The sequence below is a fragment of the Pleurodeles waltl genome, chromosome 2_2 (assembly GCF_031143425.1).
Source record: "Pleurodeles waltl isolate 20211129_DDA chromosome 2_2, aPleWal1.hap1.20221129, whole genome shotgun sequence".
NCBI lineage: Eukaryota > Metazoa > Chordata > Amphibia > Caudata > Salamandridae > Pleurodeles > Pleurodeles waltl.
The window spans coordinates 1125358626-1125371838 of record NC_090439.1 but is presented as its reverse complement, the minus strand read 5'-3'; the positions used below and the strand labels follow the sequence as shown (position 1 = coordinate 1125371838).

Here is a 13213-nt window from a genome sequence, read left to right as displayed (position 1 = left end):
CTTGCTCCACTTGTTTGTACGTCTGATGCCGGTATGTGTACCTTTGGGATACTGCTAGCCAAATGTTTTTTTTAATTTACTTACCTGCTGTGCCCTACTTACCTGTCACTTATACAATCTTACTACTTGTACCTAAACAGCAACTCCGAGAGTCCATCGCTGAGCACAAGCCACTGGTGACCAAGCTACAGCGTGTCTCATTGAAGCTGGTCGACCTTAGCCCCATAGATGGAATCCACTTCCAGGACATGAGCAGAGCATCTGAAGAGGAGTATGGTAGGATCCGTGAAGAGGTGCGCCTCGCAGCCTGTATCCTGGAAGAAGCTGTTCCACGATACAGCCAGGTATGTGTGGGCCATGTCCAGGTGGATGTCAAAAATATGGATCTCAACTGCCCTGATCTTACAGCACCTGATTTATCCAAGTCTACTCTTCTGCATGTAACATGAATGCCTTGAGTGTAGGAGATTAGCAAGTTAACTCGTGCAGTATTCTGAAATTTAAATACGACTAACTTTTACACTAACATGCTCACTCTTACCAGGGAAAAATAGACTTGCAGGGTAAGTCACAGGCATGTTAGTAGCAAACCCAGGGAACCAGATACCCAGCTCTAGTGACTTAACTAAAATGCCAGTGGCTCTCTCTTGTAAAACATAATCCACTGCACATTGTGAGCAACACTGGCATTGATGGTAAGATTTAATCTGAGGCTATAACACTCAACCCTCATGATTTACACAAGCCCATCTAAGGCTAACAGCCCAGCTCTTGTGATGTACATGAAACTCAATCTGAGGTTACAACACACAAGCCTCCATCAAAGCATAACTCCCCAACCAAAGAATGCACATGCAATTCTATTTGAGACCACAACACAACCCTCGTGTTGTGAATAGAACGTATCATGCTTCAACACCCACACTCATAATACAAATAAGGCTCCATCTGATACTTCACTTAAACCTCATGATGTACCCAAGACTCCATCTGCAGCTAATGCACCTTTCACTGTGAGGCTACAAGACTGCAAAACATGATATACAATACACCCCATCCCAGGAGATAACAAGGATCCTGAGGTGTGTATACATAACTGAAGCTGAAGGTACAGTCCTATGATGTACTTTGCACTCTGTCCAAGGCTACCACGTCAAAAACCAGCCATGAACAATATACTGCATTTGAGCCTACATCACCCATCCCTTAAGCACAGAACTATTAACCGAATCAGTCCTTGATGAGTTAACTGGCATAATTGTAAACTCTTGTGTACAATGCTAATGGTTAGAATCCATCTAAAGCACTAATGGTAACTTATAATAGTTGTTGCTTCTTGTATAGGTTTATGTAGCCTTGAACTGAATTTCTAAAATATAATGCTGCTCCCTTTTTTTCTCTCACTTCCTTATGTCTCACTCAGTGAAATCCCCTTCTAATGGCTTCATTATTGTTGTTATGTTCTGTTGATTTGTATAGAGCACTAATCTTCCAAGAGGTTATCCAGGCGCTTGGGCAGCTGTTAGTGTGTGGTCCCCAAAGTGCTTAAGTGAAGAGCCAGGTCTTCTTCTTGCAGAACTCAAGAAGTGAGGAGCAGGCTCTGGTGTGTGGAGGGAGGATGTTCCATGTCTTATGTGCGATATAGGAGGATGAGCGGCCTCCAGCTTTGCTTTTGCCGATGCGGGGAATGTGTGCGAGTGAGAGCGAGCCATATTGTAGGTGTCTGATGGTTGGTGAAAGTGTATGCGGCTGTTCAGGTATTCTGGTCCTGTGTTGTTTAGGATTTGCACATGTGTTTGAAAAGTTTGAATTGCCTGCACTTGTGACTGAGGAGCCAGTGAAGCTTCCTGAGGTGCGGTATGAAGTGGGTGTGGCCTGGGAGGTACATTACGGGTCTTGTGGCTGTTATAGATGGTCTAGAGCCTGTGTAGGAGTTGCTTGGACATTCTAGCATAGAAAGTGTTATTGTAGTCTAGATTACTGGTGATGAGTTCTTGCGTGACAGTCTGTCTGGTGTTTTGAGGCAACCATTTGAAGATCTTTCGAAGCATTCATAGGGTATGGAGGTGCATACTGGATTGACATCAGCCATCATGTTGAGCTTGTTATCTAGGATGATCCCTAGATTTCTTGCATGTTCTGTTGGTCCTAGCTCCGAATGCCACCAGGTGGAGTCCCATGGGTTGGTCTTGTTGCTGAAGACCAGTACTTCATCTTGTTGGAGTTGAGTTTCATGCAGTTGGTTTGCATCTGGTTCTGGTGGCGGTTGTCATGTCCGTCAAGGAGAGGATGAGTTGGGTGTCATCGACATAGAAGATGACTCTGATGTGTTGTGATCGGATGATGTTGGCAAGTGGTGTCATGTACATGTTGAAAAGGGTGGGGCGTAGGATAGATCCCTGTGGGACTCCGCATATCATTTTCTTGGTCTCTGGTGTGAAGGATGGCAATCTAGCTCTTTGGGTTCTGCCCATGAGAAAGTAAGAGATCCATTTGAAAGTGGATCCTTGAATGCCAATCTTGTGAAGACTTCTGATGAGGGTGTTATGGGAGACAGTGTTGAAGACCGCAAGAAGGTTGAGCAGGATGAGGGCTGCTGTTTCTCCTCGGTCCAGGATGATTCAAGTGTTGTTGGTGGCCTGAAGGATTTCTTTTTCAGCTTTGTGGTTCTTTCTGAGTCCTGATTGAGTGTTGTCTAGAAGATGGTGAAGTTCAAAGTGGGTTGTGAGTTGTTTGCAGAGAGAGAGAAATGTTCGGAAGTTGCTCAGTTGATTCGGGTTGGCTGTGGGCTTCTTTGAGGAGAGCTTTAATTTCTACATGTTTCCATTCATCCCGAGAACGTGGCAGACATGATGGAGGTGTTGGTGATGTGGGTTAGGGTGGTGCTGATTGGTGATGTTTGCTCTCACCCATTAATGAACTATCTGTCTCACCGAGTGACACTTGTTTTTCCCTAATCTCACTCACCTAGCTCACTGAGAGGATGGATCTTCTGGCAGAGTGCTTTGAACGGCTGCAGGACAGGCTCCAGAATCCTCCCTCCATCCGGGGTGAATCGGTACGCATCCGTGAACAGATCAAGGATAATGCCCTGCTTTTAGGGGAGCTAGAGAAGTTGCAGCCATCACTGGAGGCCATCCACAAGCAGGCAGCAGAACTCCTTACCAGTACTTGGGCATCAGGTGCTGATTCTACTGCTAAAGGTAATAAACAGGTAGATACACCATGAGGAACTCTGATAGTCCGGTTAGTAATGACACACCTTTTTTCCTGACTGCTGAGATAATTTCCTCATCAAGGCAGCTTCCTTGTTACAGAGTCATATACATAATGACCAATGTCTTCTCTTGGTGTGATAGCTAGCAGGATTTATAACCAATGGTGTGAAAAGAAGAAATGATGAAAGAGAAATGTAATGCAAATCGGTTGCCTGTGTGTTGAGTTACCAAGCCAGGTGTCTTTTCTACAGGAACTAACCCCAGTACTTACACCAATTCTTGTTGCAAAATGTCACTTCAGCAGGGCACGAAGGACATTGAAAGGGGAAATGTTCATACTCGCCCTAAACTAAGATGATGCAATTTAGAATCTTCTTCTCAACAGCCTTTTCTGGGACGAAAAGTACGATCTACATCTGGGGACTGAGGTAGATGAAGACTGCCAGGCACCGATCTTTTATCTGCTTGCTGCTATCGTATGAGGCATTAACATCTTCTGAGTGCTCAGGAGTTATCTTTGCAAGCGCTTCTGTTGGTTGCTTCAGTTCAACATTTATTGTTTCTCCTTTCTTCTCTTGAATTGGATCTTACTTAGATTCACATGCATTAATCATCTTCTTTGTTAAGCTGAAGGTCCCATGGTAACCTCTCAATGGCAGTACTATGTTAATGTAATTCTAGATCCAAAACAAATTGTTTAGTAGCCTAGTCACATAATTTAAAAAGAACCAAACTTCAACTGATTAGAGATAATAAGCTTCATGGCCACATCCTGACAGAGATCATCAACCTTCCGATTTCTCATGTCCTGTGTGAAGGGAGTCCTCTGAGTTTTGCGCTTTATTTCACTGATAAGTAGTTTTATCTCCCAACCTAAATCTTTGATATTCAATGAAGAATTATTTATATTTATATGGGATTAACATCTAAGGCCAAATATTGGCTAAACTTAGACTTTGTGGGACTTTTAGCAAGCAAAGGCTACCCTTTAAAGACTCTGAAGAGTGTATGTATTGTCTATACCCTAACCATAAAGCTAAAGAATGCAGAATATGTTGCACCTTCTCAACTAAGACCTAGATAAGGAAGACTTCTACTTTGGTGCCAGAAGGTCAGATCTGAAGAAGCTCCATGTTTTGAAGAAAATTGTGATGTCCCATGAAAGAAGCCTAAAACAGTAAAAAAAAAAAAGGTACATTCACAGGAGAGAGAGTATGAGACTTCAAAGCAAAATATCTCCACATAAGGGTCAGAGGAAGGTGGGACCAAGGTCTTTTTTGAGTAGATTGTTCACATTGTAAAGCCAGACCTAAACCAGCTTCTGAACCACTGACGCTGAAAGAAAAAACTTCTCAGGTTTTCGCTAAAGACTCGTTAACGACGAGACAGTCATCGTCCGGCCCATCAATGACAACACATTCAATGAACTCGACACCTTCAATTAAGGCGTTGTCAAAGGTGTCATCATCATTGACGAAAAACAGTCAAAAACAACAGGGGTATTGTCATTCACTACAAAGACGACCGCTATCTCCTCGTTGACAACAGTATCTTCTGCTGCACTGTCTAAGTTCGAATATTTTCTTGCATACAATTGGCATTACCACCATCGTCAAAGTCACTGACAAATCTACAAAGCCTTAACCACTGTAGATGATTCCACTGTGAATACCACCATCACCAACCTCATCTTCAACTATTCCACCGCTGGCAGCACCACCGACTTGTCTCCAAAGCTGCAGATTAAACCCAAAATTCTCCTTATGCCTGGCACTGCAGCTCCTGCTTCCAGAACAGGAACTGATCTGCTCCCAGAACAGATATTCACTAGCAAGGTGTCACCAAACCTGGCACAACATCCACTTGAGTCTGAAGAATCAGAAGAGGGCGTTATGTTTGGGTCAAATTATAGCCCTACCCAACCTGATGTGAAATATCAGGACCTAGGTAATGAGTTATGGTGATCGTCATTCTCAATATCTGTACGAGACACAATCAGGAACCACTGCATCTAGAGTTAATTATCAAACTTTTCAGAAAAATTAGGAGCAGGTATCCCATTGAGGCCTAAACCTTTGGACAGTGGCACACAAGTTTCAGCTCAACCTATGACCCAGGTCCCATTACATCTGGTCAAAGACTTAAGATTTATGTTATCTGAGCACTACTCATATTTCCCTGAACATAGATCACCGGTTCAAGGAAAATAATCTCCTCCCTCAGCTTTGCCTCCACCATCTATGTTGGCTCGAACCCAACAGACCACTCCAAAGACACTGCCAGGGTACCACTTAGACTGCCTACTCGAGTTAATTTACCAGCAGCGTCACATGCCACACCCAAGTCAATAGGGCAATTATGATGTATATACAGATGATAGACATCATAGCCTCTTGAGCAGAATGGGCAATTACATTATTTCTGTGGAAGTGGATACAGCACCAACTCCATCGGATTCTCCCGACCCCCTTTCAACAGCCTTATAGAGAGGACTTCTGAAAGATGCTACTTTCCCTTAGCAGTCAAAGAAACTGATCGATTTTTGCATGATTTCAAACAGCCAACTCTGGAAGAAAGTCAGAGCAATTTTGATAATAGACCACATATGGCCCAAGTTCTCAAAACCATGAAAAATCCAGGAACAGTAACCGCTGTACTTCCAAGGCTGGATTTAAAAAAAGAAATGCTCCTGATGACAATGTGATTCGTCTTATCGCTTTGCAATGACACCTGTTCTGCTCCCCCTGACAGGGGAGGGAGAAGATGAGATAATATTGGATAAAGATCCTCCGAAATGTCAGCCACCACTGTAAAAGCATCCAGTGCCTTAACAGTTTTATCTCACTGCGATAGGCAAGTGTAGTCTGATATTGCAGTTCCATAGATGTGCTACCTGAAGATAAGAGACGAGTTAAGGCCATTTTGCATGAAGGTGAAAGAACTTCTGCTGTGATTATTGATACCTTTTTGGACATCCCCACTATTGCCTTTAGGCAGTTGGATGGTGCAGCAGTGTTAAGGTGACAAGGATGACTTAATGCAGCTTCATTTCGATGGGAAATACAGAGCTGCAGTTTTGACATGCTTTGTGATGACAACTAACTTTTTGGCAAACATGTGGATAATGTGCTCCTTGTAATAAAGACAGATAACGAGACAGCAAGATGTCTAAGATGGCTACAGCAGAGAAGAACACAGCCCTTTTGTGGAGGTAGGGTCAGGAACCAATTCTTGTTCACGGGTGGCTGTAAGTAAAAGCCCTGTCAGCCACATCAATAATCGGATTGCTAACCGTACACCTAACAGTATAGACGACAACCTCCAATGTCTTTACAAAGACGGCCTCTGCACCGAAGACTCAGACATTAGGGTAAACACCAAGACTTATCCAGATGTCCTGTGCCCACCTCATCATTTTTCCTTTCTCATGTAGGCGGAAAGAACTCCTTTTATGTACCAGCTGGAAAAAATAACAACAGACAAATGGGTTCTAGATCTCCTAAATCTGAGGCGCACCTAGGAAATCAAACAAAACCCTCCACCTTCTTTTTCATCGAAAAAACAACATCAACATCTTTGGCATTGTTTCCCAAACTGTAAGCCCTGATTCCTGGTGGGTTTCCAAAGAGCAATACATAAAGATTCCTTTACATTTTGTATTTATCTGGTCACATTTGCTGTGCTTCAAAGGCGATGGAGCGGGTGTCATATGGCAACCAAAGCCAGCACCCCCTACAGGTGACTTGAAAGATTTAAAGTTTTCGGATACATGAGGCCTGGGTTGATCAACGGGTGAGTAATCTGCAAATAGATAGATTATCCATCAGAAAGATTGTTACTTACAGGTAAGTAACTTTTTCCTACCTGATGCTTTCTTCCATAACACAGATTCGAAGTGGAAGGCCATCAATATCATTGTAAAATTCTCCCATTTGGCTAAAATCTGCTCCAAGAATCTTCAAAAAGTGTAAGGCTCGAGTTGCAGCACACCTCAGAAAACAAGGGCATCAGGTATTTCCCTCCCTCGACGACTGGTTAGCTAAGGCAAAATCATTCAACGGGACAAAAACCTCTGTGGAGTCGACTTTGTCTGAAATTAGGTGTGACACTCAACAAATACAAATTAAGTCTAACTCCTTCCAAAAAAATTAAATTTCTAGGAACAATCTCAGCTAGAGATTTAAGCAAGTCCCATCCAAAGAAAGAGTCACACGGATGACCGAGCTCAAACAACAAATACAGAAAGTAAACAAAATCACCATCAGAGTGCACATGTCTCTTTTTATCATTGCTGTCATCCTGTCATTGATTTAATCCCAGATTGCTGCCTCCAAATGTGTTTGTTCCAGGAGAAGGTAGACAATCAATGAGTTCAAATTTGGGGTTCGTTCAAAAAAAATTGTAAACCTGATACCAAGGGTAAAAGAAGCTCTGCAACAGAGGTCTTGGCACAAAAACACCACCGTCAAATTAACTTTACTTCAACAAAGTTCTGACTTTATGACAACATATGCAGCCCTGGACTAAAGGGGATGACATTTACAGGATCTGGCTGTGAGTGGGATTTGGTCAGTGGAAGAACCTAATTATTAGTGGAAGAATGCAATCTCCTTATCAACATTCTGGAATTAAAAGCCATTGCAATTGGTATGCAGTCTTTCCTCCCAAGGCTAAGAGGAAGTTCCATTTTGATCTGCACGGGCACACATCAGTTTATTGCCTGAACAAGCAAGGCGGGACGCTGTGTTTTCCCCTATCAGAAAAATGCCAAGAGGTATGTGACTGGACCATCAAACCCATGTTCAAATAACTGCTGAACATGTCCCAGGGGTACAGAGTGCATGGGCGCAAACACCCTAAGCAGGACGTACAAGGAATGCCACAAGTGAGAACTACATGAGATACAATTGAACAAAATCCTTGAACACTAGGGAAGACCAAACATTGGGCCTGATTCCGACCTTGGCGGGGGTATTACTCCGTCACAAATGTGATGGATATCCCGTCCGCTGTATTACAAGTTCCATAGGATATAATGGAACTTGTAATACGGCGGGCAGGATATCCGTCACATTTGGGACAGAGTAATCCCCTCTGCCAAGGTCGTAATTAGGCCCATAGACTTGTTTGAGATGGATTGGATCAGGAAATGCCATTAGTATCCTCTACTGGTATCATGAGAGAATGCATTTTCGATAGCCCGGTCAGGGACTTTCACTTATGCGTTTCCCTTCTTCACTAATCACAAGGTTACTGCACAAGATAAAGGAGGAGCTGTGCCAAATGTTTCTGAAGCCCTGTGGTGTCCAAGACAATATTGGCTCACAGAGCATGTTCTATCAGAACAACCATGTATACAGTTACCACTGCTTCAGAAGCTTCTTTCCCACTACTACGGGGAAGTTCTTCATGGGGACTCAACATGTCTACTATATTCAGCATGGCTCCTCGACACAATGAATTTCCTCCATTCCATATCAACTCTCACCGAACTTTCCACACTTGTCTTGAGCAGGTCTTTCTCATTCATCAGAGTCCATTTGACAACTGTCTTCTGATACATTGGGGCGCAAAATCATCCTTCTCTCTGGCCACCAGAAGTATAAAGGAGCTCCTTAAATGATTCTTCAGAGCTTCCACACTGATCGAACAACCAATGATTCCTTGGCAAATTAATACAGTACTTTCTCAATTTATGAAAAGTCTGTTTGAACCCAAACATAAAGAGGACATAACATTTCTGTTATGTAAACTTGCACTTCTAGTAGCAATAACTTCTTCAAGAAGAGAAAGCTAAATTCAGGCTTTTACAGTGAAGGGACCTTACCTGCAATTCTGTGACGATCTGGTCATTTTAAGGGCTAATCCCCACTTTTATACCTAAAGACAAAAGGATATTCACTTGAATGAACCTATAATCCTTTAAACTTTCTTTAAAACCCCTAACACAACAGTAGAAAGGGCATTTCATCCTTTAGATGTTAAACAATTTCTAAAATGTTATATTGATAGAACAAATAAATTCAGAAAGTCTGATCACTTGCCCATAGCCTATGGAACACCTAGAAAAGGGCAAGTGCTACCAAAACATTCGTTTTCTGGGTATCTGCTGCTCTTACGTACTGTCACAGTAAGGCTGGTTATCGTTTACAAGCAGGAATCTCTGAACACTCAACTTGAAGTGTCAACTTCAACAGCTCTCTTTGCTGGAATATCAATAATGGGCATTTGATGTGCAGCAACTTTGAAGAACACGCACACATTCACTCAGCATTATTGCCTATAGTCGACAGTGCAATGAGCGACTGCAGCTGGACAGGCAGTCCTGCGCCATCTGTTTCAATAAGATGAGCCTCTTTAAATATATATGTTTTAATATATTAAGATTATAAATATAGATATATTTAGAGTACAGAAGGCAAAATGTGTTATTGCTTGCTATACTCATTCTAGCATGTGGCGCTATGAAAGATCCAATCCTGGAGAAAATAAAAGTTACTCGCCTGTAAATCTGGTTCTCTATAATTGGTATCTTTTATAGATTCACATGTGTCTCTGTTCGAAATGGGGCCTCTAGTTGGCAGCCTGGAAGCAGCGGCTCTCACTGTAGTCAGGTTAAGGGAGTCATATACCTAGGATAACCTGTGCTCATCCCCTTGGTAGCTTGGCTCAGGCAGTCAGGCTTATCTCAGAGGCAATGTATAAAGTATTTGTACATGCAGATTAACACAGTGAAAACACCACAAATGTCCTCCAAACCTGTCTAGAAAAATAGCCAATATTTATTTGTGTAAAACAAGACCAAAAAGACAACAATCCAACATACACAAGTAAAGATATCACCTTAAATGAGTCTTAGTCCATAGCAATCAATAGCTGTATCCTTTTAACACAGTACCTGGGATGGGTCATAAACATAGATGATGCGGGCCGCATGGGAAGTGAGGAGCCAGAAAAGCAAAGCAATGCGTCTGTCGTGGGGGGGGGTGATACATCAGTACCTTACTGGTAGGGGAGGTGATGCGTTGATTCTCTCCTCGCAGGAAAGGTGATGTCAGTGCCTTACTGGCAGAGGAGGTGATGTGTCGATTCTCTCCTCGCAGGAGAGACGATGCGTCTATTTCCGGTCACGCAGCCTTGGTTCCTTACTGCAGTGGGGGTAGATGAGAAAGTGACGCCTAGGGATGATGTGTGGAAAATCTAGGTGCGCTGTGATGACGGAGCTGCGGTGGAATAAGCGCTGCATTGATCCAACAGGTGATGCATCGATTCTTTCACTGCAAGACAAGCGTTGCGTCGATTTTCAGCTGTGGTGCGTTGATGTGTGGATATTTTCTTCAGGACACCAGTTTCCATTTCCAAGGGCCCCAGGACTGGATTTGGCACCACTTGGCAAGTCAGAACTCTCAGCAGAAAAGCCCAGACACTGGTAGATGAAGTCTTTGATGTCCTGGAGACTTCTTAACAGGAGGCAAGCTTAGTTCAAGCTCTTGGATAACCTTGGAAATCAGGATGTAGAAAGCAAAGTTCAGCCCTTTCACTCCCAGGACAGAATCAGCAAGCAGCAGGCCAGCCGAGCAAAGCAACAGTCAGTGACAGTCCCCCCTACAGCATCCAGCTCTTCTTCCCAGCAGAATGTCCTCAGAACAACAAAGTTATGGTCTCAGAAGTCCAGTACTTCGACTCATTTCTGGCTTTTGATGAAGGCAAACTTCAAAGATAATTCTTTGTAGTGCACAAGATCCTGGCCCCAGACACACACACTCCAGAGGGTTGGAGACAGTTTTGGGTGAGGACAGGCAAAGCCCTATTCAAGTCCAAGTGTCAGCTCCTCCCACCACTCTAGCTCAGGAAGACCCATCAGCCTGGTAATGGGCCATCAGGATATGCAGGGCACACCTCAGCTCCCTTTGTGTGACTGTCTAGAGTGAATGCACAAGCAGCCCAACTTTCATCCTGACCCAGACGTGTATTCAGCAGATAGGCAGAGGCACAGAATGGTTAAGCAGGAAAATGCCCACTTTCTAAAAGTGCCATTTTCAAACTTACAATTAAAAACCAACTCCACCAAAAGATGTACTTTTAAACTGTGTGTTCAGAGACCCCAAACTACATTTATTTATCGGCTCCCAATGGGAAATTACACTTAAAAGATATTTCAAAGCAATCCCCATGTTATTCTATGGGAGAGATAGGCCTTGCAATATTGAAAACTGTATTTAGCAGTATTTCACTATAAGGATGTGTAAAACGCACCAGTACATTTCCTACCTTTTAAATACACTGCACCCTGCCCATGTGGCTGCCTTGGGCCTACTTTAGGGGTGACTTATATGTAGTAAAAGGGAAGGTTTGGGCTTGGCAAGTGGGTACACTTGCCAGGTCTAACTTGTAGTTTAAAACTGCACATACAGAAACTGCAGTCTCGGGTCTGAGACATGTATTCTTGGCTACTTGTGTGGGCGGTACAATCAGTGCTACAGGCCCGCTAGTAGCATTGGATTTACAGGCCCTGGGCACTCATAGTGCACTTTAATAGGGAATTACTAGTAAATCAGATATGCCAATCATGGAGAAACCAATCACCAATACCATTTACACAGAGAGCACTTGCACTTTAGCACTGGTCAGCAGTGGTAAAGTGCCCAGAGTCCTAAAACCAGCAAAAACGAAATGGCAGCACACAGTCAAAACAGGAGGTCAGAAGCAAAAAGTTTAGGGATAACCTTGCAAAAAGGGGCCATTTTCAACAGTCCCCTTATGAGGCTCACCTGATATTAATTTTAATTCTCACTAGTAACAAAATCTGAAGGAGGATTGTCTCCCAGGGTATGGCCATGAGGCTGATTATCTCTGATTAGTTGAAGTTTGGATCTGATGATGTGATAAAGCTACCTTACGGTGTGTGTTTTCTACCTAGAATTACATTAACATAGTGCTGTATTTGGGAAGACACCATGGCAAGGCAAGGGTGATTCAAGCAGGTGAACCTATGAAGGATGCTGATTCTGCAGAACTACAATCAAAAGTCACTCTTAGCGACACTCAACAGGTCGTGCTGGAAATAGTCTTAGTTGGGCTATTGTAGTGTCATACCAAAATGGATGTGATCTATTTTTTCCAAAAAACAATGTTAAGAAAAATTAATTGGGGAACCAAAAATGCTAGATATTTGAATCCAGTTCAGCAGATGAGTTCCATGTTAAAATGTAAACTTCAGTATCGTAGACTTAAAAACTAAGCATCCAGCAATGTAGATTGTAGCTACAAAGACCATATTAATTAAATATATAATTACAAATATTTCGACCTGTTAAAATGTTCTAAATGCAGTGTCACCAATTCTAGTACTGGGTTAAGTCTCTCTTCAAATTCCTTTCTCACCATGATTGGTAGAAAGTGCCTAATGATGCGATTAGATGCATTTCAATATTGTTTTATATAGATATATTGGTATATTCTTTACTTTTACAGTTTTTGTAGTCCCCGTATTTGTATTTTTGATTCTGCACTGTAGGAATCTTCATTAAAGTAATAAATTACTAATTATGCACTACGTGAGGAGAATCCAAGAGAGAGAGACAGAGAGAGAGAAAAGAGAGAGAATATATGTGTGTGTGTGTGTGTGTATATATAGGTATATGCATACATGTATGTGTATATATATATATGTGTGTGTGTATGTATGCTATAGTTACTTGACACCAGTTATAGTTAACCGTAGCAACTATAACTCATGCTCCCACCATGTACAGTGTTGTCATCAACAATGTTATTTCAGATGTCATCAGTAATGTTATCAATTATGCCATAGAACATGTCATATGGGAGGTCATAAGCAGTGCATGGCGAGGGTGAGAGTTATAGTTACTTCAGTTAATAATAACTGCTGATTTTTTTTTTTTTTTTTTTAAGTTTAAAACATTATGTTTTAACTGACATTTTCACCTAACTATAACTTAACTTTAACCTTTGTGTTGTTTTCAGTGAATAGC

At 42.4% G+C, this 13213-nt stretch overlaps 1 protein-coding gene across 3 annotated transcripts in view; it reads left to right on the top strand.

The window, feature by feature from the left end:
• Positions 1–13213, top strand: part of LOC138282926 (microtubule-actin cross-linking factor 1, isoforms 6/7-like) — a 533430-nt gene that overhangs the window by 169647 nt on the left and 350570 nt on the right. For all 3 annotated transcript variants that reach the window (XM_069220983.1, XM_069220984.1, XM_069220985.1), the window contains exons 12-13: positions 141–344; positions 2972–3203. In XM_069220983.1, coding sequence (XP_069077084.1) covers positions 141–344; positions 2972–3203 — 436 coding nt within the window. The remainder of the gene's footprint in view (positions 1–140; positions 345–2971; positions 3204–13213) is intronic.